Source organism: Embiotoca jacksoni, unplaced genomic scaffold, assembly GCF_022577435.1.
Source record: "Embiotoca jacksoni isolate LCO1_2020_lvr unplaced genomic scaffold, fEmbJac1.0.p SCAF_1, whole genome shotgun sequence".
NCBI lineage: Eukaryota > Metazoa > Chordata > Actinopteri > Embiotocidae > Embiotoca > Embiotoca jacksoni.
Window position 1 is genome coordinate 4759013 of NW_027185229.1, and position 24983 is coordinate 4783995.

Sequence of the window (24983 nt, forward strand, 5' to 3'; positions counted from 1 at the left end):
AATTATATATATGTCGTATTATCAACTATTAATCCTAAGGGGTAGACGAAAGGCTGTGTTTGTGAATGAAGGTGTAGACAACAGGGTGTGGTTGTTAATGAATGTGTAGACGAAAGGTTGTGAATGAAGGTGTAGACAACAGGGTGTGGTTGTGAATGAAGGCGTAGACAACAGGGTGTGTTTGTGAATGAGAGTGAGAGTACTTGGCCAAACCAAAAGGTCACAGGAGGGGGTCTGCAACCTGTGGGGTCACATACTGTTGTTCTTTGAGGCACAAACAGGAACAGACGGCTGTCTGGAGGACTCCAGGATGTGAAGGAAGACAACCACCACCTCCTCCAACCAACAAAGGATACATCAATACACATGACTTTTTGGTGGAAGACAACCACCACCTCCTCCAGCCAACAAAGGATACATCAATACACATGACTTTTTGGTGTCTGTACTATAAGAAGACTGGGTGAGGGAAAGTCAGGAGCTCAGACTTCGTGAACTGACACATACTCTGTTGCGGTCAGGGAAACATAGTCTGGACCCAGAGCTCTGTAAAATGGTTATTCTGCTGCTGTTAAATAAATATCTTGGAGCCTGACATATTCTCCTATTGCCTCATTAAAGAACACGCGGGACTGGGGGCTGACACATTTTGGTTACTTTAACAGGAGCCCAAGTCCAACACAACACACCATTTAATATAGTAATAGGTCAATGATTAAGGCCCAACTACATTTGTATTTACTAATTAATATTTCATTTAAATATATGACATTGTTTATTCTTGTATTAGCTTCTAATTTTAAACATTCATACATGTTCAGCAAATACATGTGTGTGTGTGTGTGTGTGTGTGTGTGTGTGTGTGTGTGTGTGTGTGTGTGTGTGTGTGTGTGTGTGTGTGTGTGTGTGTGTGTGTACACTCGAGGCTCAGTTCTCCTTAGGACTGTCAAAACACTTTCTTCATGGACAGGTCTTCGGGACCGAAGGACATCGGCAGCAGCTTGTCCACCGTCATCTTCAGGTAGGAGCCGTCGGGCTTCGACAGGTAAATGTCCCAGTTCGACCCAAACTGGAAATGGAATAAATTATTTATCGTCAATATTTTCTCGCCCAAAGTATTTCTCTCTCTCTCTCTCTCTCTCTCTCTCTCTCTCTCTCTCTCTCTGCAGACATTTTTCGTACCGTTTACTTTACAACGCATTCGGGACACTGAACCTCTAGTTAATAAGAAACCAACATGCACTGATGGAAAAACTGTTCACTACCAGTCTGTTAGAATGAGTAACTACATTTCAAACGTTTACACTTGCCCAAACGAAGAGTGTAAAAGTTTACAATAACTGATTGGAGACTCCTTTAAAAAAAAACACCAAAAAAACCTGCAGTAAACCCAGATAACAGAGACGCAGTAATACCTCTCTCATGAACTGCCTGCAGCCTCCACACGGGGAGATGAACTGCTCGGTCAGGTCACTGCAAAGAAGACAGGGGGGAATATGTAGCAGGGAAACAAAACAAAACAGGCATCTGAGGAATTGTAATTAAGTTAAACACAAAGCCCTGTTAGCCGCAGTTCAACGTTTAGACCGCAGGTGTGTTGATTGCTGCGTGACAGACTCGCCTCTAGTTCACGTCTCATCTGTCATTCAGCATTACAACATAAGACCGACTCACGTATTAATGTGGAAATGAGGTATTGACTCAGCCTGGGAAGATTTAGCAAAAAGTCCCGCAATATGCAGTCATGATTTAGTAATACAGGAATAATGATTGTACAAGTGCCGGATGGGTACAAGTGTCTTGGGAAACACGGAGAACTTCCCAGACGTCCGTGTGAGTCTGTGGTGCTCGTTTACCTGGCGATCGCGATGGCCTTGAAGCTCCTGTTACCTTCTGACACCGCCTTTGAGATAGCGTTCCTCTCGGCACACAACCCGAGATTGTAACACGCATTCTCCACATTGCAACCTGTCGCAGACACAAGTATAGAAATGGATTAAATTGGAGCACATGTGCTACTAAAAGGGCCTGTTTACGTACTCTGGCCTAAACAAATATTTACTCTGTGTGGATCTTTGCACTCAGCTGTTTGCTTGTCATTTGCCCCCCTCAGGACATTTCTGCAGAGCGACACGTGACTTTCAAAGCTGTGTATAGTCCAGCAACACTGGCTGGATACTTGTGTCTTTGCTTTTTTAGTTGACACTGACTTGACATCCCTGTTGACACAGGTGATGTAATGACAAGAGTTCACCTGAGATCAAAGGAAATTGTGATTTGGTGTCACCCAGTCCACTCATTTGAACTGCCAGCTAATCTTTACCTCAGTTAATTAAAATGAAACTCAGGTCAAGACAGTGTACCATTTTACTGTATTTTTAATTGGAAAAAAAAATACTAAATGTTCAGATGAATCAAAATGTCAGATTATTGACTTGCATAATACAGTAGATCTCCTGTCTTCCCTGCTATCAGTGAAGTCCACTTATAGAGTATGTTTTAGTAAAACACTTCACTCATCACAAAAAATGTACACAATTAAAACAATTACGCAATAAAAATGTTAAATATGTTTGCTTTCCTGTTCACCCTGAACCTAATTTTTAACCCTAATATCAACAATTATTCTCATCAAATCATCAAGATGCAAAGTTTCACATGTAATTTACCTGTAAACACACAGTTGTCGAGGGTTAGGAGAGCAGCTCCCACTCTGAATTTGCTGTAAGGACAGTAGGCTTGCTTCTTTGCCTCCTGGGACTGATGAATCAGGTCTTTGACCGTCTCTGGGGACAAGTTTCTGGAGCCACGCTCCTTAATATGCACCACCTCCGTGCCGAACTTAACTTCATCCATACTTGCTCTTGGGCTTTTTAAGGTTGTTTTTGAGACAGTGAATTAATCTGTTGTGGCTCAGCTTTAAATGTGAATGGGACAGAAGGAAAAGGGAGAGGGTACAGTCACAGCCAATCACTTGCTGGGATGTCTTCACCAGTCACGAAGGAAGGGGAGGTGGCTTTGTGGTTGTCACTGTCTGTGAACAGTTTTGAGCAGACTTGACATTAAAGGAGAGGGTTGGGTAGTTCTCTGTTAGAAAAATTACTCAGAGGCTGGATTCAAAATCAAACACATCGGACATTTATTCTTGCAAGAAGGAGCAAATACGTGTACACTCAAAGAAGGATGTCCAGCATTGCTCAACGTCTCTCCTCCGTAGGGCAGCTTTTATACAGTGTGACAAGCAGTTGACATCCACCCCCATTCCCTTTACATCTGAGTTCAGTTGTAGGTCACAAGATAAGGACATATGGACGTCGTAAAAGATGTTATAAAAGACGTTGTAAATGACGTTGTAAATACTTCTTAAACCACAGGCAAAGAAAATAAAACTCATCTTATTTTCTTTTCATCATTCTCACATAAAATCATCTGACTAAAAGTGTGGAAAACTATTTTCCAGATTGCTTTTGTCCCCGTGTGTGCACTAAAGGACCAAAAACTGAGGAGGCAGTCTGAGAAAATATGTATCTTTATTTATCAAGTCCAGTTTTGTTTTGAGTAAGTGGAAAAATGGAGGATTCAAAGAGCAAAAATGATCTGTTACGTGTTTTGACATCACTTCTGAAAAACACTTATAATAACTATAAAACACAAAGTGCATTTAGCTGAACAAATAATGTCAGATTTGTTTTTTATATTAATGAGAATGATCAGGTGAAAACGGTCACTATCATGGGGTGTAGGCGCCTGGTAATATAGTCTGACCAAATACATTCTTGTTTGTAGAAAAGTGCTATTTAAAAGACGAAACTAAAATATCCATTGAGGCCTTTGGGAGCCATTCAGATATTCATCACAGCGGAGTCTTCAGTGAGCTCGTCGTTCAGAGTATCATTAGCTGTTCTGGATGACCCAGTTGATCCATCCCAGGTAGTTTCTGACCTTGGTGTAGACGCCGGGGTAGTAAGCGTAAGCGCAGCCAATGCCCCAAGATACAATACCTTCAAATTTACCGTTACAGACGAGAGGTCCTCCCGAGTCACCCTGAGGAGGGAGAAGTAAGGAAAAAAGTCTTCAGAGGGTTTCTTTATTAGGGTGTAGTGTAACACATTTTAACATAAGATAGGTTTTAATGTAATGAAATCTAAATTTTGTGTCATAAGTGAAAATGTGTGCTTGTTTTCTGACTCTAAAACTTTATAGCTTCCCTCATCAATATTTTTGTATTATTAATTGGACTATGAAAAAAGTGAAAATGGTTCTTGTAGTAACAAATAGAGACAATTAGCACCAACTTTGTAGTTTTTCCCCTCTGTATGGATTATTTTGTTCCTTTAAAAAAAAAAAAAAATTGGATCATTTAGCAGGAAGCTGGTGAATATAGTAGAGCATTTAGTAGCTAAGGAGGACATTATTGTCAGGGGCTGGTGAAGATGAAAACAGATCTGCAAGGACCATGAATTTGGGCCCTAAATTTATCAAGTGGACAGAAATACTCCACAACTATTTGCTAACATTTCTGCTAACTTTATAAGGTGATAATATGTCAGCAACCTGTTAACAGCTTGTTACTTTGCTCCCATGTGATAAAAAAAAAAAAAAAAAAAAAAAAAAAAAAAAAAAATCAATTAATGCAGCTTTAATAATGTAAACAATGAATGAGTCTCAGGAATCCTTTACTAAAGATTTGTATTAAACTTTAACATGTTATCTCACTACCTGGAACAATAACTACTATAATTTTCAGTTCATACCATCCCCAAAAGAAATATGTCCCTCTCAAATGTTCACCCACACTCACCTGACAGGAGTCTTTCCCCCCACTGCGATAGCCGGCACACATCATGTTCTCTGTGATCCTGAAGTAGTAGTACCTCCAGCAATCGGAGAAGTATTCCACATCCACAGACCTCAGTTCAGGTGACAGACTGCCGTAGACCCAAGTCAACCCCCAGCCACTGACCGTGCACAGAGCGAAGTTGTTCAGCAGGGGTGAGTCCCTGTCTGGCAGAGAGGCCGGCTCGACCATGGCATTAATGATAGCTGGACGGTCTAACTGACCCACAGAGAGCAGATCCTTCAATCAGGCAACATAGAGGGCAACTACTGTGTACATTCTCCATTCACATTATGAAACATGATTCAGTCACACTTTATCATGCAACCTGGAATCCGCAGTGTGTTTATGTTGGTAGATTCAGGGGGGTTGGTGGATTCAGGGAGCAATACATATATATATATATATATATATATCAGATTAATTAAATGTACTGTAATTAAGATGCATGCAACCCCCCCATCAGCTGGGGAGTGGACCCCTGACATGTCACTGCTGACCCGTGACTGGCTCATGACTGACACTTGGTACAATATATCACTCAGAACCCGTGCTCCTAGCATTGAAATTAATATTTGAGTAAACAGTTATATTTCAGTATTAAAAAAAAAAAAAATCGATCACACTACATGTGATCTAGCGTCTTTGTGTCACACCCAAGGTCGTCTCTTACCTTAAGCAGCATGATGTCGTTGTCGAGCAGCCAGTATCTGTACTGGTAGTGTCTGGTGACTAAGGAGACGTTGAATATCTGCTCGAATCCCTCCGCTTCGGTGATGCTGTGGTCACCCAGGACCACTTCGATCATGTGGCTCCTGCAGTAGAAGGCAAAAGCCAAGATGGAACTTGTTTATTGACGATTGATCAGACAATCTATCATTTCTTTCAAAGTCACATATAAGTGGTTCAGTGACTTTTCTGTTGAATTATAATTCAAATATTCTTTCTACCTCACAGATTTGAGATTTTAATGCTCCATAGCTTCAGTGGATGTTCAGTTTGGGTTCAACAGGTGGAAAGCTGCAGTAACTCACGGTCTCCAGCAGTGGGCAGCAGACACCACCCACTGTTTGTGGATGAGGGTGCCTCCACAGAAGTGAGAGTTCCTGTACAGAAGGGACGCTTGATACTTGATGGCGTGAGGCTGAACCACTGTACCACCGATGATTCTGAACCCGTACACACCTGGGAGCCGGGGAGGAGGTCAGACACACAGAGGCAGATTAGCTCATGTCAAACATCTCACTATTCTGTAGCACTGAATTATCTTTACATCTTTCCCCAGAGTTAAATGCATGTGTCAAAAGGACAGAATTAAATTGTATTCTCTGTAGTTAACACCGTCAGTTCTCACCTGTCAGGTTAACAACGAGCAGGAGGACCAGTAAGAGGGGACAGGATGGAGCCGGGTTCGTCATGGTAGCTACTGAAAAGAAAATGAGAAACAAACAAAGGCGTTGGTCAATATCGCAGGTCATAAAATGGTAAAAATCCTGGAAAGAGGTTTTAAATCCAATGCATTCTACATTATATTGCACTCCCTTTGTACGTATAATACATAAAAGGTAATATTAGTTTTAATCTGTCCTGGATTATCAACCACAATAACCAAAGTAGTCAAAATTCGAAACGGTCTCACATTATTTAACAGCATAAATATATTCACTCCTGCTCTGATTGTTCTTCCAAAGGATCCGATTAGAGTGCAAGAGAAGTCTCACAGTGCATGAAATGTCCAAATGATTCTTAAATACTGTGTAAATACAGGCGGTTTCTTGACTGAACATCGGGTCTTGCAGAGTGAGTCGGAATCTTCTTGTGATAAAAATAATTTTTATTTGGGAAAAAAAATCCTTTTGATTGAATTTCCTTGTAAATTTTTGTTTAGTGTTAGATAACCGACCCCAACACCTTTCTTTTCTCACGTAGTTTTCAATTTTAATGTCTCAACATTTGGTGAGCATTAAGACATGATCTTTGACAACAAAGCTCATCTCTGTTCAGTGGTTTAAAATGTATAATTACAATTGCATAGTTTAGAAAAAATAAGTATAAACACGGGAAGAGTTTTTCTATTAAAAATACGTTTTTCTAACTTGTGTCAAGTTTAAACGGACTCATTTTTGCCACAAAAAAAAACTAAAACCTGATTAAACGTTTCTATTACACAATCAGTTGGTAGTCTGACCCTTATTCCACAGCTAATGAACAATAATACACAAGTAAACTAAACGCTGTTATACACAAAGCTGCCTCACCTTATCGATAGTCGAGCATACACACAGTGGCACTCTAACACACTCTGACACAATCCTCTCGTGCAGGACAAAGCTGGAGAACCCCCTGGCCTCTTTTATACTGTATCCATGCCTGTCACTCTTATTATTCCCCACCATTATCCGCCATTTACCTAAATGTCTCCGTCACACACAGAAAGGAGAGATTCTGACCTAGTACAGGAAAAAAAAAGTATTCTCTTTCATTATACCTTTCTTTCTTGGGCCTTTGTTCTCACAGCTTCAGCCTATTGTTCAGTGGTGGAGACAAAGTGGAGCTTCACAGAGATGAAACCCAACAGGCCAGAGAAATGATAGAATATACTTGCCCGACATGTTGTCGCTCTATACAATAATGTTTGACGGAGCGGGACAAAAGCGTGAGTATAAAGCATGATGGCTGAGCATGATATATTTGCCCTCTAGTGCACCATCAACCTGAGATGTGGCAGAACATAAAAGCATTTATTCTTTGCTTGAACGAGGAAAATGTTTTCTCAGAAATGCTGTTAAATGGAGCTGATAGTGTCCGTGGAAGTCTTTTGTACTTCTGTTCCCCCCTCATACCGTCTCAGAGTCAAAGTAAAACAGTCATGTTTGAAGGGGGAAAAAATAGTGCTATGTCATTGCTATTGTCTGGTCTGTGTTGATAACTCTGATCCAGCTGGGGTTCACTGTGGTGTAGCTCCTTTCTCTTCTCGCCCAGTCTGTTTCATCGCCCTCAGGAGTCACTCGCATAAATGGTTCCCAGCAGTTGTTTTCCATTTGGAGTTCCCACACATGGCGGTGTTTTTGTGGGTTTGTAACTCAGCCTCCATTCACTCTACCCTCCCCAAGGTGTCATTCCAGCTGTGAGGGTGAAAGACGATAGAGCGCTCCGCTCTCCCTCAGGTGCAACGTTGATATGACAAACGGGATGCCTTTGTATATGTGTGTGTGTGTGTGTGTGTGTGTGTGTGTGTGTGTGTGTGTGTGTGTGTGTGTGTGTGTGTGTGTGTGTGTCTGTGTGTGTTGTATGTGTGTGTGTTGTGTGTGTGCAGTGAGACTGAGAAAGATGCCTTGCACAAAACTGCATGTGCAATTTAGACATGGCAGTGATATGTCTGAGCACCACGTGTCACAGAAATGTAGACGGGACACGGAGACTTGTTTTTTCCTTAAGCACACTTTTGTGTCGATATAAAAAGACTGCATGCCATTTTTTTTTCTGATTTATATGTTTGCACTGTGTTCATAGTCGGTTCATAATGACGAAGACACATCAAAACAAAATGTAAGAACGACACGTTTTGGTTTCCTGGAGAGTCATGTGCTGTGGACTATCTCTTGGCAGGAGCAGGAACTTCCTGGAGTCATGAAGAAAATAATATTTTTAAAAGTGGTATCAAATTTGTCATCTAACACCTTTCAAGAAAATCAATCTGCATGTTTTCATAGAATATTAAAAACAACTTGATTGATGAATTGATGAACAACTCTGGTCAGATTTATGTTAAAACAGTTTGTCAGCAACGGTTAATGCCCAGTACAGACTTGTAAATTATAATTTTCTTCATCAACTGTACCTCACCCCACAGAAGCTACAGAAATCCAAACCTGAATTGTCAGAAATGTGTCTCAGGTGTGGTGTAGAGGTCGGCTCCTTCCTACACTGTACCTGGCTTTGCACAAAGGTGAGGCCCTTTTGGCATGAATTAAAATCACTCCCAAACTTTTCAGATTGTCCACCACTATGTACCAAACCAGATTTCACATGTTAAGCTTCCCACTGCAGAAACCTGAGCTAACATTAGTGTTGGACGTTATGGGTCATCACCCTACACGTCACTAAGCTAAAGCAAACTTTATTCCTAAATTATTTAAACGATTAACATTAAATTTTTACGTCACTGTACTGGGATGTGTTTATGTAGTAACTATTGTCTGTATGAAAATGAAATGAAATGACAATTTGGGTATTTGGAGTGCAATTGCAAGGCCTTTCAGCGAGACTTTTGCGGACCACCAGGTGGAGCTTTGCGTCCGTGGTACAACTTCACCAAATCACCAGTTTAAAGAGTTGCAGCTTTAAAGCCCTTGCTATAATATAAATCTCCATTTACGTTCATTGCACTGGGATGATGGCAGAAATATCCTGTGCAAATAACACAAAATGTTTTTGTATTACAAGGTACGGCACAGGGTAAGTCGCATTATCATTTGGTTGAAGGTTAGATTTTTTTTTATTATTTACTAAAGATTTGCTTGAGTCATCTTTGCTTTGTCTTTATTTATGAAACAGAAAAAAGAAGATTGCTGTAAGTCTGACGTGGAGTGTCTGTGAAGTCCGGTTAAAAACATGTGATGGTGGGAGGCCGCACAAAGCCGCCTCTCCCGTTCCACCGGGTGAAGCATCAATTATTCAGCTCGCTGTAAATGTGGGACAAGAGGAGGTCAGGCGAGATTCACCCCCCATGCGGTGCAGGATGCTGACTTGCCATAAGGCTGACGATGATGATGATAATGATGATGATGATGATGATGATGATGAGTAATCATCATTGCTGACACCGATTCAATGATGGCCGATGACTCACAGGCACACAGACAAACACTTGTGTGTGGATACTTCTGTGTTGTCTTGACTTAGACATGAATCTCCTCAGAGCTAGAAAACAAAGCAATGCAACACACACACACACACACACACACACACACACACACACACACACACACACACACAGTAGTCCATTGAGACATTTCAACAGGGATAAGCCTGGATGATGACACAGACAGAGCGTGCTGATACAGTATAGATGAACCTGCTCTGCACAGTACCCTGTGTTGCCATGGCAACAATGTAAGGTCTTTCGGCAAGTGAGGAGGGTCAGTAGAAAGAGTCGTGATAGTAGATACTTCTTGAATGTGAACTTTGTTGCGCTCTCGTCTCCTTTTCCTCCTCAATCAATGCCACAGTGATGGACCCTGCTGCTTCTTGACGAACATTGAAATGAAAAACTTTATTTTTTTTTTCCAGAGGAAACTTGAGGATAAAGGTTGATGTGACCGACTCTCGCCGTTTCCAGAGAGGAATGACTGAGCAGGCTGGGCTGGCAGACAGGAGCAGAGGACACTGGTTGTCTGGCTGCAGTGGTTCAGCTGCTGGTACGGTGCAGGATAAAGACCTCTTCTGCCATGATGAACCTGCTCATGTGGTTCTGTTGTGTGCTCCTGGATCTTATGACAGTTCACAGTAAGTACTTTTTTTTTGTTTTTGTATTGGATATACAAACAAATTACAAATTACTAAAGGTTTTAGCATGAACAAATAAAAATTGGCACTTTCTTTTCTTGCTTACCAACAGCAACAACAAGCAGGCAGTGGGACTTTTTATGAAGCAGATATCTTTATTTACATGTATCTATCTTTTAATTTGAAAGGACTTTTGTCAAATTTGCTTTAGCATGAAGACTGGAAACAGATGGGAAACAACTAGTAAGACTTGGTACTAAAATTACAAAATCCACCTACCGGTACCTCTTAAGCTCACTTAGTTTGTTATATTGCATTTCTTTAATTTGTGCAAAAACAAAAACTAGAATTCTGCATTTTACTGAGATTTTTTTTTTGTCATACTTCTCAGTTGGGAGACGGATCTTCTCAGGCTCCCAGCTGCTGGCCTGTAAACTCGTCTGGTACATAGAAAGTGATGAATATGTTTTTGTCTGTTTCCTTTGTTTTCCAATCCAAAGCAAAGAAGCAGATTCCCCCAAAATGTTGAACTATTCCTTTAAATTGCTTTCTTCTAATTTACAGTTTAAAGTTTGCAGATACTCCTTAAAAAAAAAAAAGAAGTGTCAATCAAAAATATAGAATATATCTCTGCCCACTGTTGTAGATGTTTGCAGGAAATAGTTCCCACAGTTCGCCCCATATCTCCAACTGTGTACAGTAGTCGAGATGTTGCAAGGCACGCCTGAAAATTCCCCACTTGAATGTTTCAGAGCCCAGAGTGAGGTGGTGACACTAGAAGGTCAAGCTATATTGCATTACCTTCATTATGCAGCAGCTTCCCAGGTGACAGAAAACCACTAACCACCCTCCTCACTTGCCGAAACAGCTAATGCTCCTCCTTGCCTTGCCACTGTTTGTGTGTTACAGGCCGTGTGCTCACGCAGGGCCGTATAGTAGGTGGTCACGCCGCTGCACCAAACTCCATCAGATACATCGTGTCACTGCAGAGCACCAGCGGCCAACACTTCTGTGGCGGATCACTCATTCACAGGTTCTGGGTGCTGACTGCAGCTCATTGTAACATCGGGTGAGAAGGTTCAATGGCTATCTTCAATGCCTGTTCACCTTTGTGCAGTTGTTGTTGGTTGAAAACTCCCAAAACCACAGTTTCCTTATTTCTATGTTGGGGAAGTTACATGTTATAGTCTGTATGCCCTAAAAAATGTCAACCAAGCTAGCCGCCCTCTGTGATTGGTCGGTCACCGTAATATTTCTCAGCATTTACTGAAGGGATTGACATGAAGTTTCCTGTAGATATTTGTGGCGCCTATGTGCATCCTAATGCTCCTAACACTTTTGCGTGATTAAGTGAATTTTTCTTTTGTGCTACTATGAGGTCTGAATCAAATATCTCAACATCTATTGCATGGATTTCAAAGAAAATTCATACAAGCCTTTATTTTCCCTCATAATGAAACCATATGACTTTGGAGATCACCTTTGTTTTAAAGGATCAGTATGTATGATTTAAATGGAACTATTGGAAGAAATTGGATATGATTTTATGTTTATATTTGCGTTTAGTCACCTGAAATTAAGAATTGTTCGGTTTTCATTACTTTGGAATGAGTCCTTCATATCTACGTAGGAAGCAGGCCCTCTATCCCAGAAACCCTCATTTTACTCTGCCATGTTACTACGGTAGCCCGGAGGGGACAAACCAAATATTAGCTTTAGAGATGGCCTTCTGCATTTTTTGCATCCACCGCAGAGTCTCTCATGCACTTGAAAGTAAGGAGTGTTCAGTTGGTTGCAATCTACAGACCCACCACTAGATGCCACTAAATCCTACGCACTGCTCCTTTTAGTTTGCTCCATCAGATATTGTAAAAACTTTTATTGGTCCAACATGACAGGATAACTGCAAACATAAGGACATTACCTTTACCACTCTAGTGCTAATTAGCAAATGTTAGCAACTTACGTTGCTACTAGGCTAAATCAAAGCCCAAGCTATGCTAGCGAAGAACTTGTTTGTACTTATATTGCTGTATTGTCCGACCGTGTTGGAAATAAAAAGTGTTTATAGTGGTGCCATCATATTTTGTCACATGAAAAGTGATACAAATATTTATGTAATGAATTTCAAAAAAGAGGACCAGAGAGGAAGAAGTTCAAACCTCTGCTTACTTTGTGACGTCCAGTGTTTTCTCTGTTTTATTAGTCAAAAACGGGTTAAAATCAAGGTCTATCAGCCATAAATCACGGCTGTACACCAGTGTACTTTTCTTACAAATCTAAAATGTGACCTGACAGTTGTGTCTGAAACTGTTTTTGAAACATTTTCACACCCAGTGACAGTCTCCTGGCATTTTTTCAGAGGACTAGTCATCCCTGTATGGAGGCTCACTTGGCGTGATTTTATATTGTGAGCAGATGGTCCAAACAGATGCCTGAAAGCAAACATTCACTCTGCTACAGGAAGGTAACGTCACAACGTGATCGCGACACAAAGTAAGCCTCTATACAGGCCAGTGGGAAGTCAAACAGCACACAGATGCCCAAGAGTCAGCTGACCTTGGTGCATCGTCAGTGTGTGGTTAAGAGAAAGAGACAGAGACAGTGAAGTGATAATCTTGTGTGCATCCAGGAAATTGGACCTGATTCTGTTGTACCGTCCCAGTCCTGCCTGGCCACAGTACGCCGTTGTTCCCTGGCAGACCAACAGTTCATGGTGGTCATGGTCAAACCAATGTACTCTGAGCTCAGACTTTGTTTTGTCTTTTATATCACTCAGTGATACACTACAAAAATAAAAAAAAATGAAAAGCTAAAACATCATGTGCAGTTTGTGCGGATTTTGTTGATGAATGTGATGTAAAACGGAAATGTGTTTTCTCTCAGGGCCGAGCAGATGATGATAGTAGCGGGCGACTACAAAGTAAACGTCTTCGAGGGCACTGAGCAGTACGCCAAACCCCAGCGGCTGGTCAGCCACCCGCTTTACAACAGGAGCACCAACAACGCTGACATCATGCTCATCAAGGTACTGCAGAAACGGAGAGAGCCATCTTATCAATGTTTACAATAATATAATGTAATAATAACGTTGCTAGCTCTGTCTGGGTGCTGTTTGATACTGGACAGGTAGCGTGCATTAGTGCTTCCTGCTAAAAATAGCTCCCTGCTGCTGCTCTGACCGTGAGTTGACTGGAGCGTTGTTTTAGGGCTGGAAAACCAAACAGTGGTCCAGAAGAGATGATAATAATTCTCTTTTGCTTCATACTAATTATAAGGACAACATTGTATATTTCGGTAATGATTAACTTTATAATTGACCTGCTTTTTCTTTCCTTACATGCCCGCGTGGAAACTGTCCTCTGATTTCCCATCCAGTTACGGGCCCCCATGGTTCTGAACAAATACGTGTCGCTGGCACCTCTTCCCAGACAGGGGACAGGTGTGGTCGAAGGCCACGTGTGTCGGGTGTCGGGGTGGGGCTACCATAGTCTGGGCGGAGGCCAGGGCCCTGTCTCGCTCAGGACGGTGACGGTGCCCATTGTTTCAGCTGCGAGGTGCAACAGCAGCGACTCTTTTGACGGAAACATCACAGCAAACATGATCTGCGCTGGCTACAGGACTGGAGGAAAAGATGCATGCAAGGTACTCAGGACACTATCACTAAAATAATTAAGCTGCTGAAAAGACCACAACTCAATCCAATTTGTCATAATAAATTCCCCAAGGTAGTATCAGGTAGCACAAGCTGATCCTCTCTTCATCATCTCACACGAGAGAACAACTGTAACACCGTTTTGGGAAGCTCCTCCCCCTGATAATACGAGGATACAGTTCATCATGTCAGTGTTGGTTCAGCTACAGGCTTTCATTAAGCAGACGTGGCACTCCATCCTCAAGAATGATATTAGTTGTGATAGTTGCAGCAGAGGCAGAAAAAAAGTCCCTAAAATAGCATCAGGACTAAAAAACCTGACTGAGAATTTTTGAGGTAAACTCATGCAAACAACAGCCTGCTTATTTGTATCGTTAAAGAGCTTCTGCCCAGCCTGTGATGTGAGAGAAAAATGACGTGAAATTGAACGTGTGACATACCAGTAGGCTATATTTTGCTTCAGGTAAAGAACCGAATGACTAATTAAAAAGTGCTTTATTTAACTCTGCAGCCAACTTTGTGTGTTTGGCTTTTCCATGTGCAAATGATAAAGGACTCCAAGATATTTTATTTGAAACTATGAAAGAAAATAACAATAAACTGGGCTTTTTCCAAATGGGAATGTAGACCAGCCTTTTATATTTGGTCAGCTTTAAATCTAAAGTCTCTGCTGGCCAGATCTAATGTGTTGTAATGACCTCATCCTTAAAAAGCCACAAGCTCACATAAGATTCACTTAAATATGAAGGTATGTAATTGTCAGACCTTTCTGAAAGAAGAACATCTACTTAATGTTTTTTTTAATTTTTTTATGTGATGTGTCCAGATGAGACCGAGGGGTTTATTATATGTGAAACAGCCTTATATATGAGCTCAATTCACATGGTTAAGACAACTGACAATTTATACGATAAATGTAGCAGTTCACATTTTAAATCTAACAGGTACATTTTATATGTGAAAAACGTTGATTGCAGGTGCTTTCTTTGTAAAGAAGTGTCTATTTTAGTACATTTGTGTTGGAAAACTCATTGACTTTATATTGTTACATTTTGGGAATAGGACGTTATTGTGTTTTAACAGTGGTGCAGTGGGTAGCATTGTCGCGAAACAGCGAAAAGATTGTGGGTTAGAATCTGGGCCTGGGGCTTTCTGTGCGGAGTTTGCATGTTCTCTCTGTGCCTGTGTGAGTTCTCTCTGGGTACTCCGGCTTCCTTGCACCATCCAAAAACATGCACCTCAGGTTAATTGGTGATTCTACAGATTGCCCTTAGGTGTGAATGGTCTTTGTTTCCGTCTGTCTCTATGTGTTGGCCCTGTGATCGACTGGTGACCTGTGCAGGGTGTACCACGCCTTTGCCCACAGAGCATAGGCTCAGACAAGCTTTTAATGAGGCACATTGTGACATGGTAACTGTAAGAGGGTGTGGTCTTGTGCTTGCAGGGAGATTCAGGCGGGCCGCTGGTGTGCAGCGGCCGGATCTATGGCGTGGTCTCCTGGGGCAACGGCTGCGGTGATGCTAAGTTTCCAGGAGTTTACACGGCCGTGTCCAGATTCCGCCGCTGGATAGATCAAACTATCTACGGCTCATTCCGACGCTGCTCCACAAACTGGTGAAGATCACGATACAACTGAAAGTAGCCATTAGTGACTGTCAGAAGTCATGTCCTTTAAAATGTTTAGGCTACCGTGGATCAGAGGTTGGTCTGATGAAACCCTGCTCTGATTCCTCACATGTTTTCACTACCAAAATAAAGTTATTGCATCTCATATTTAGAAATAAACTCATTGTAAACACTGTGTTTCTGGTCATTTACAGTAAATGTGGGACAGTGTACACTTCATACACCTGCTGTACATGTGATTCCAGCATATTCACAAAATGACCCTGTAATGGCAATAAATATAAGAATTTAGAGAAGGTGTGGAGTTGTGTCAGAGTTAAGTGCTGAAAGTCTGCAGTCATGTTTGGTTTTAGGTTGACTTCTTGCATGTTTATGATCAGCAAAAAAATAATTTTCCATTTTTAAATTGTGCATCTGTTCTTTTAGTATTAAGGTCGTACACAAACACAACATTTTCAGTTATTTCACACATTATTTCACAATGTCTGTATGTGTTTTTATCTGGTTTGATGTAGTCAAGGTGCAGATGGGAAAAATGGGGACTTTTCAAACTTTCATGCAAAAAAAATAAAAAAAAATCTGGATTTCGCAGCACTTGATTTAGAATCTGATAACACGAGGCTTCATGGAGTCATTTGTTTATTTTTTGAGGCCACTGTCACCAAAACCTGATCAAACCACACCCACGCAGGCCTGATGGAGAAGATTATCTGAGTTTTTGAATAAAAGAATTTGCTATGTTTAACCACCCTTGCACACTCATACTGAGTCCAATAGCAAATGTTGGCGAATATTAGCTCATATTTACAATCTTTGGATCAGTTCACAGCCTTTGAGACTGTTCTCCACTTGTGCTTTTGTTTCTGTAGGTTTAACAATCTAACTCTCACCTTTACTTTACAAATTAATATTTTAATATACTCATCTTGATTGGTTGGCAGCTTGAATACTCCCAGCCAATTCAAATGATCGTATAACCACATGTGGAAAAATATTCGTCCAGCTGAAAGAGTTGTTGCTGACATGTTCTGATATGAAAGGTGAAACCTGTGATAAAATCATGGCCACCTTAAAGCCCAAAGGGAGTAGTTGTATCACAGCTGCACCTCCTGTATGAATAGTTGACAGCATATAAAAGTTAGCTCTGCTGCAGGCCCGGGTCTCATCTTTCATTTCATTGTCTGTGTAATGATATTTGGTTAAGTTACTCTGAGAAAGAATAGTCCATGTCAAGACTGACTACCCATCCATTACCCCACAATCATATCTGTTCTGTGAAGACACCCCTTTGTTCTGTCCCTACAGAAGACAGATTAATGTAAATCGTAGAACCCAGAGAATTTATTTCATCCTTTAGATAAAATAAATCCCAGGAGGAACTGGTTTTCACATCACTTTATGATCTCGAAACTTTACACCTTCAGTGCCAACATGACACCAAAATGGATCTTTTTTTTGTAGGTATGATTACATTATCAATATGTCTATTACAAATCAGTGTCTTATCAAAAGAGATTTTCAGGCTGGTTTTTGTGTCATATTTTTTTAAAGACTTTCTTTGATATTTAGCTAAATTATGAAAATTATCCAATGGGAGGAAAACCTGGACCCCTCTCTAATCTGGATTGCATGGATTTCCCTTTAAAACACCTATTCGGTGCTGTATTCGGCGAATACACGTTCATCCAACCCATCCGCATTGATATTGCAGTTCAAAGTGTGGTGAAAACAGTGCAGGGCCTCAGCACGGAACACAAAGTGCGCCACGGGGCCAAAAGTCAAATCCCAGCCTATGAAAATACTGCCATCCTCTGGTGAGCTCTGACTTGGTGGATATACGTCCACTTTAAAACCCCTCCTTGGCAAATGCAAAGCAAAATTTGTAAAATTGTTAAAGAGACTTGAGCGTTTATTATCCCTGAGTCGTCGAGTGGTGGCGCGAAAACGACGTTTTTCTAAGCTCTGAATTGGTTCACATTTATGAGCCATCTTTGAATTTAAAATCGCCATTTACTTGATTGCATCTAGATCCCGGAGAGTGGAGCATTGGCACACCACGTCTCCAACTGGACGCTCGTCTGGGCTGCGCCAGAAAACCCCCGTACAGCTCCCTCGCCAGGTCTCCCCGGGATCCGTGTTTTGCATCGCTCCTCAATTTGCATTTCTTCCTCAGATTTTCCGTGCGACGGGTTCAGCCGCTCGAAACCAGCGGGCGCTTCACGGCTCCATTGTATGTGCGCCTCCATTTCCAAAGCAATACGCACAGACAGAAAAACCTCTGGAATCTTTGAATAATGTTGCCGAAGCTCCACGAGCGGGGAAATTGAGGACATTTTTGATTTACTCTTATTTCTGTTGCGTACCTTCGGAGGCAGACACGTGTCTTCGAGGTAAACAGAAAGGGCTAGGTCGTGCCAGCAGATTGCATTGTTTTTTTTCCTCCCTTTTGTTTGTTACAGACCACCTGGTTCAAGCTTGGCGGCGAGCTATACATTTCAGCTGGTGCGCCTTGGTGATAAAGACGCATTTGGAGATGTCGGAAGTGCTGCCTTTCAACGAAGAAAAAATGAGTCATTATGGAAATGAGGGCGACGAGGGACACCTTTCCTTCACCTGTCGTCTTCAAGACACCAACAACTTCTTCAATGGCTCACAGAACAAACGTCCGCCAAAACTCGGACAAATAGGCAGGAGCAAACGGGGTAATTATATAATTAAGGCGTTTTCGCTCGTATGGTGATGTGGTGAATGCGCACATTGGTTACTAGTGCACCATAATTAAGGATATTTCCATGTGAAACCAGAACTGCAGCTCTGTTGCCTTGACATAGTGTGTATCACAGATCAAATCTATTGTTTGCATGCCTGTGCATTGTGTGGGTTTTTAAATATTCTATTCGCATTGCAACACAAGTTGGATGCGCAGTGCGTGTTGTTAAATGCCTTCTGAATGTTGCTTCTCAGAGTTGTGCCGAATGTTCTCTCCCCAATGAATGGCTGGAATGATTGAGTTTTATACGTCGTGTAATTCAGATTGTTGTGTTTCAGTGCTAAAAATCGTTTGGTTGTGTGTTTGCTTTTGTGTCCTGCATTCCTGATAAAAACCCTGGAGATAGTCCTTGAGAAGTGAGGCTCCCATGTGATGGCACATACATGCTCTGACAGAGGGACTCGCTTGCATGTACAGTAGTGCACAAATACAACATGGTCAAACATGGAAAAACATGCAGACATGTAAGAATTGCACCTGTAGGTGCACAACAAAGATGCGCACATAGTCACATGCGCACACATTTCCAAATGTGCATCAGATGCACACACTCATGGTACCACTCTCTGTTACTCTCGAATGCATGCACACATCACTTGTGCTCATACAGCGCAGTACTAATGATTGTGGGCTTTAATGCCCTCCTGTTAGTCAGTGGTGCATTTTCAGGACGCCACACTAAGATGAGCCCCCCCCCCCCCGTCATTAACTCTCTCCCCTGTCATCCACAGTTGTGATCGAGGATGAGAATGGAGACGATGGAGCACTGAAAAATGGAACAGAGAAGACCCCGGCAGAGGCTTAGAACGCTCAGCTCACCACCCCCCAAAAGACACTCTTGAAATTTTTTATGGCGATATTTACCAGTTTTAATCCAAAGACACTGTATATAAGCACTTTCTCTCATGTGGCAGCAAGCAGCTCTTCCACACCCTCCTCTCCCAGTCGGTCATGGCCGTCTGGATGACACACACTGGCAGGGGTGGGAGATGGCAGCAAAGGAGACCCCCAGGTGGACCCCCCCAAACACACACACACACACACACACACACACACACACACACACACACACACACACACACACACACACACACACACACAAACACACCCTCGATTACAGGGTTTCGCCATAATCCAAACGCAGGAGAAGACAGAGGAGGGGGGAGGGGGGTGAAGAAGGGAGGTGATGCTGTCGAAATACAGAAATCAGGGACAGGATACAGAAATGGATCTAATTTAAAAACTAAAGCACACACTTCTCCTATCTCCTATCTCCTATCAATCAAACCTATGGTACCATTCTTTCTGCTCTTCATTTTGATTGAGGGCAAATGAATAACAGACTTTGTAAATATGGAAAGGGTAGCCCATATTTTCTTGCACAAAGTGGGAATTGGTAAACTGGTTTGTTCTGTGTTGAAGACTTTATTTATTATCGATCCTCTGGAATATGTCTTTTGCAGTGACTGAAGGCCCGAGGGAGTGTTTTATTTTGTATGTTAAGAAAACTTTGAGCAAATGCGAGTGATATTTTTTTTCACTTAACAATTCTCGATGTTGCCTGAGTGTTTTTTGTTACCATACTTTGCAGCTAACGAGTCATTTATATACCGTGTACCTCCCACCTGTTTGTAAGCTTCCCAGGCTTTCACCTGGATTGGTTGATACTGTAACTTGACTGTACACACCCTATTGATAAAACTATTTATATTGCATTGTGCATTATTGTGTGTGCCAAACCTCATGAGGGATATACTGTACCGGATTACTTGTTCTTTTTTGTGCTTTATACATTTAATGTTGAGTTCTGTTATTTCGTTGGGTTGCCATTTTTTAGGGCTCTTTCTTAAAACACTGAAATACCAACTCATGCATGGCAAATATGAAATCATGCATGCATGGCAGAAATTCTGAAACTCTTGTGTATTCTTGAAGCACCTCATATACAGCTTTGAATGACAAACCTCGAGAAACAGTCTTAATTCTGCGTTGTACTGTACGATTCACACTGATTTGTACAGTGGCCTAATATCTTGTAATAAAGATTATGACAAAGTACTATTTATTGTTAGTGTTGATTGTGATTTACAATAAGGAATGATGTACTCGATGTTAAAAAAAAAAAAAAAAAAACTAGCAAAAACGCAAAAATATAGTTTTGTATCGGAAAGACAACAGCAGACAGTTCGGCTTACTTTTGGACATGTTCCTTGTACAGTTTCTCCTGTTGTTACTGGATTGCCTATCTGGCTGCCAAGGAAGGTCAAGGCAGTGTTTTCCACTGTGAGGAAGTAGCATCCCATTCCTTGGAAAAGATCAGATATGAAAGGAGACAGAAATGTGAAGCATGATGAGCAAAACAATCCCATCAAGAATCTGAGACGCTCACTTTGTCCTAAATTGAGGCACTCGGCTCGGACAACCGCACAACAGACTGATCTCACTAAATGCTACAGTACTGCAAATGGTTTTGTTGGGGGAACATGTACACCACTGCTTCCCAATGCAATAAATGTCTGTTTGCATTTAAAATCTCAGCTTCTCTCTTTAATGAAGTCGTCCCTTTAACTCCGTAGCCAGAGATGTAAATGGTGCACGGGGCACCGAGGCATGAGGAACTCTGACGAGACGTGACATTTCCAGCTCTGCTGTGGTGACTAAATGATTCATGTTGTGTGACTAGCCTCTGTCAGCGTACAGCATCTTAAACCCGGACCGCCCAGACGTGTGCTGGGAACACATACATGTAGCTCCAAAGCGTGCGCACACATCCAGTAGACGCTCACGTGTCCGTTTCAGCTGCAACTGCAGGCGAGACTAACATATTGCGAGTCTCTCTCCCTTCCCATCTTGACAGACATGAAAGGGGCTGCCTGCGACGGGTACCATGGTAACAGATGCACCTTGCACTCAATGGGTGCTGCGGTGGGTTTTCGGTGCAGAATAGTCTTCCCCGAGCCTTGACGTGATACCATCGCTAGCTTTAATGGAATGTTCTCCATTCTCTTATCTCTGCCCTCTTCTCTCAAGACCCCCTATTCACTCAGTGGCGTGACCGCATTATCCTGCCAAAATAGTCCCTTCTTCCAAGACGGCAGTCAACCATGACAGCGGTGCCTACTGCAGTAACAGCCTATCCCGTCACACAGGATCAGAGGATGTTACATTTTGGGAGTAATGGTTTAAGATTGTGTGGTGGATCCTTTCATCCAAAATGATGCAGTGAAAGCTGCACTAAGCTCTGCTCAATCTCAACACAGGCTCACATACTACTCCTAACTACCAAACCTATAGGGCTTAATGAGTCATATGTAATCGGGGGGGGGGGGGGGGGGGGGGGCAGAAAGATGTTACAGGAGACCTACAACAAATCAAAGCCCCAAATGTATTCATGAAAATACCGAGTCATTTTTAAAGCTGTAATTTGTGCCGCATGTTGACTGTTTTTTGCCCTTCAGTCAAGCTGTTGGGGATTGATCTTTGTTTATTTCATTTTCTTGTATTTGACTTTCTTTTATAAGAAATTCTCCTTCCCACTTTACATAATTGTGCACTTTTTGTAAAAGATAGACCATCAGTCCAGGCAGTGAGTGCTTAACGTAAATCACACCTGTGACTGTCAGTAAGTACACCAATTTTCTTTGTAGAGTTGATTTTCAAGGCAATGCAGCATAAGGGGGGTCAACAGAGTCACAAACATGCCAAAGAGTCTCCGTTAGAGTTGCTGGATTGCAGGTGCATCAGTCACGAACACAGCAAAATTACACTGCATGTCGGTAATCATGATAACAAAGTGGCAGATTTGAGCAAAGAAGGAACAGGTGTCCCATTTAATGCACACTTTAATGGATCATTTCATCAAACTCTAGCATCAGGTTAAATCACTGCATCAGACAGTTTCAACAGATATATACATGACTTTTACAATACTGTATGATGTTTCTCCTTTTACAGTTTGAATAATCTGACTGACTGCTCTGCTGATACAAAAATCATAATTTGTGTGGTTTTTTATATATATATAATTATTGTAATACATAAGTATGTATTATAAATTCAACATAATTGAAAATGAAAGCATGCTCTCAGTGATTTATGAGTGAATAAATCCCTCAGTGCCAGTCTCTTCTGATAAGTCGATTGTTACTATTAATATAAGCTACTAAACCATTTCTGCTTTATGTAATAACATAGGTAGGGATGGCTTCATAGTTAAATCCAGGGTTTCAATCTACAGGAGGTTAAAAAGTAACTTTCCATTTAGGTGTACAAGAAACATCAAGAGCCCTCCCATTAAAAGTGAATCGAAGAGCTTTATGCTACAGTATCCAAGGACTGTAGGGACTGAGAGAGAGCACGCATTTACAGCACATCCTCACAGTTAAGCAAAGGAGGGGAAGTAACTGCAACAGAAGAAAGCCTTCTTCAGTTTTTCCACAAGTTGCTAGATATGAAGCTAAAGAAGACAAAGACTTAAGAAAGATAAAACCCTGATGAATCAAGATTTTTTTTTTTATAAGAAGGAACATGCTCAAGGGTTGAATATAGTTAAGAGGTTTTTCTTTTGTCAGCTTTCAACGCCAGCTTTGTCAAAGGTGAGTTGAAGCTGTAAGAGATCCTGGATTTACGTGGGTGTCGGCAATAAACAACAGTGTCAATTTCATAAAAGTAGCCATTAGCAGCAGGTAAACAATGACTGAGAGAATCTCAAGGGCAGATTACTGGTTCACATTATTTACTGTAAGTAAACTTGAGGTTATGGCTGTCAGCTTGAACACAACTATGTGACAGATAATTATCAAACCAGCAAATACAATTTTGGACAACCTTGACTGATTAGTGTGTATTTAATAATTATACGATCTACTGTATTAATACAACTTCTCTTTGTTGTCCCATAACCAGAGAGTCCGATGTATAACTTCTAGTGCTACTGATACTGATGCTACCTGTTTTTTTCTTCTTTTTTTTTGGAGGGAGAGGGGGGTGGGGGGGTGGGGGGTTGGTTTGTGTGATTGTTTTTTTATGTCTTTGTTTGGTTTTGTTTGGAGTTTTCTTAGTGGTTAAATTGAATATTATCAGTCTATATTTTTTTCAAATTGCCCAGCTACTAAAGCTTCCAGGATCTAACTAGGACTGACAATTGATAGGTAGGGCTTTAGTTATTTAGCAATGTAAAATCACCAGACTTCAGTAGTGGTAAGACAAAGTCCTATTCCCAAACATTAGGAATTTTATTGAATATAACAGACAAATTAAAAAGATATGTTACAAATGGTGCAATTTTAACTATGTTTCATGCCTATGAGGCCCTCCAGATTTACTGGTTTGCTTGTTTCAGTGGATTGCAGAGCTTTCTCAATGACCACTTTCAAATTAAAAAAGATTAAAAAAAAGGCTAAGTGAGTGCCTGTAGGTCAGAAGAGGCCAGAGACATTGGGTGTTTGAAGTAGAAGTAAGAAATCAATCATGGAAATGTTAATCACTTAATTTTTGTAATTGAAATTATTAACCACATCTCCTGGAGAAAAGCTCACACACAGCTTTATGTTTCACATACTACTGGACAGCATGCACTCTTTGATTCCTGACAGACTAAAACTAAAATTCTGTTAAGATCCTGTGCTAGACCATCAGATGAAGCCTCATCCAGCTGTGGATTTATTAAAGTTTCCAAAGGTCTAGTTTTATCTTTGTCTGAGGACATTCTAGCTGAATGTCCTCTTTGATGTCCATTTAATTTGTCTTTGTTATTTGTCCCTCACAAAGATTTTGATGTACTGCAATATCAAAATATTGGATATGACTTCACAAGAAGAAGAAGAATCTTTTATTATCCATTTAACTCACAAATGACAGACACAATATAAATACATTTATTCTCATCTAATTAAGATAATATGTCTTCTTATTTCCAGATTACATAACAAATATTACCAGTGAAACATGCAGACTTGTCTTGAATTGAGGCTACGTGTTTAGCATATTTAGATGCTGAGCACTAATGCTGTTATCACAGAGATGCAGCAGATGCAGGTCCCCTCTAATTCAAGCTCATCCTTTTCCTGAGTGTCCGTCACCGCGAGAACATCCTCAAAATTACGCTTCATAATAAATCCTCCGTTATTGTCGTTAATGTGATGGCAGGTTTAATTCACTGCAGTTACTATTTGAATAATATTGTGGCAACCAGGTTGTAGTGAGCACTCATGAGAAAGTAATCACCAGTGCGGTGGAAGGGGGCAGATGAAAGTCAAGCGCTGGATAGCTGTTAGGTTACATAAGCTCTGACAGGTGTAGAAGAAGAGGAAGAGAAGAGAAGAAGAGGAGCACCATGAAGGACAAAAGGAAATATTCCAGCTGGAGAGACTGAGAGGAGAGCATTTAGTGGTCACTGACAAGAGAGGGCACAACCACACCCTACAAACTCTCCGTTAGCTGCACACACACACACACACACACACACACACACACACACACACTATAACACACACATACACTGGCCTGACAGACTCTCACATCGTTGTCCCTGTGGAAACCCGGAGCAAGGGCTCCTCTCCACTGGACTCCTGAGTCTGACCTTTGTG

At 41.3% G+C, this 24983-nt stretch overlaps 4 protein-coding genes across 5 annotated transcripts; 2 read left to right on the top strand and 2 right to left on the bottom strand.

The window, feature by feature from the left end:
* Positions 1-647: 647 nt before the first annotated feature.
* Positions 648-2923, bottom strand: cdab (cytidine deaminase b). Its single transcript, XM_069157500.1, has 4 exons — positions 2670-2923; positions 1857-1968; positions 1416-1473; positions 648-1069 (listed from the first exon to the last, which is right to left on the bottom strand). The coding sequence occupies exons 1-4, from the start codon at positions 2854-2856 to the stop codon at positions 947-949; spliced, it is 480 nt and encodes a 159-aa protein (XP_069013601.1). The 5' UTR covers positions 2857-2923; the 3' UTR covers positions 648-946.
* A 971-nt stretch (positions 2924-3894) lies between these two features.
* Positions 3895-13369, bottom strand: LOC138199347 (serine protease 1-like). Its single transcript, XM_069151384.1, has 6 exons — positions 13346-13369; positions 9093-9127; positions 5872-6006; positions 5511-5652; positions 4802-5056; positions 3895-4044 (listed from the first exon to the last, which is right to left on the bottom strand). Exons 1-6 carry the CDS (start codon positions 13367-13369, stop codon positions 3895-3897), a joined length of 741 nt encoding a protein of 246 aa, XP_069007485.1.
* LOC138199335 (trypsin) lies at positions 9999-16154 on the top strand. Of its 2 annotated transcripts, XM_069151363.1 has the most exons (5): positions 10206-10345; positions 11255-11414; positions 13232-13373; positions 13724-13990; positions 15445-16154. In XM_069151363.1, exons 1-5 carry the CDS (start codon positions 10288-10290, stop codon positions 15616-15618), a joined length of 801 nt encoding a protein of 266 aa, XP_069007464.1. In that variant the 5' UTR covers positions 10206-10287; the 3' UTR covers positions 15619-16154. The 2 variants fall into 2 exon arrangements, with proteins under 2 accessions (XP_069007473.1, XP_069007464.1); XM_069151372.1 differs by lacking the exon at positions 11255-11414 and having other exon boundaries at positions 9999-10345.
* A 1340-nt stretch (positions 16155-17494) lies between these two features.
* camk2n1 (calcium/calmodulin dependent protein kinase II inhibitor 1) lies at positions 17495-20454 on the top strand. Its single transcript, XM_069157514.1, has 2 exons — positions 17495-18328; positions 19128-20454. Exons 1-2 carry the CDS (start codon positions 18160-18162, stop codon positions 19199-19201), a joined length of 243 nt encoding a protein of 80 aa, XP_069013615.1. The 5' UTR covers positions 17495-18159; the 3' UTR covers positions 19202-20454.
* Positions 20455-24983: the final 4529 nt, after the last annotated feature.

Coding starts and splice junctions, on each gene's coding strand:
- cdab (XM_069157500.1), bottom strand. CDS start 2,856: ATGGATGAAGTTAAGTTCGGCACGGAGGTGGTGCATATTAAGGAGCGT. Junction 1,474..1,856: donor AAGGCCATCGCGATCGCCAG/GTAAACGAGCAC, acceptor TCTTCTTTGCAG/TGACCTGACCGAGCAGTTCA. Junction 1,070..1,415: donor GCAGGCAGTTCATGAGAGAG/GTATTACTGCGT, acceptor TTCCATTTCCAG/TTTGGGTCGAACTGGGACAT.
- LOC138199335 (XM_069151363.1), top strand. CDS start 10,288: ATGATGAACCTGCTCATGTGGTTCTGTTGTGTGCTCCTGGATCTTATG. Junction 11,415..13,231: donor GCAGCTCATTGTAACATCGG/GTGAGAAGGTTC, acceptor GTTTTCTCTCAG/GGCCGAGCAGATGATGATAG. Junction 13,991..15,444: donor GAGGAAAAGATGCATGCAAG/GTACTCAGGACA, acceptor TTGTGCTTGCAG/GGAGATTCAGGCGGGCCGCT.
- LOC138199347 (XM_069151384.1), bottom strand. CDS start 13,369: ATGAGCATGATGTCAGCGTTGTTG. Junction 6,007..9,092: donor CGCAAAAGTCTCGCTGAAAG/GCCTTGCAATTG, acceptor GTACGGGTTCAG/AATCATCGGTGGTACAGTGG. Junction 5,057..5,510: donor ACGACATCATGCTGCTTAAG/GTAAGAGACGAC, acceptor TCTGTGGGTCAG/TTAGACCGTCCAGCTATCAT.
- camk2n1 (XM_069157514.1), top strand. CDS start 18,160: ATGTCGGAAGTGCTGCCTTTCAACGAAGAAAAAATGAGTCATTATGGA. Junction 18,329..19,127: donor AATAGGCAGGAGCAAACGGG/GTAATTATATAA, acceptor TGTCATCCACAG/TTGTGATCGAGGATGAGAAT.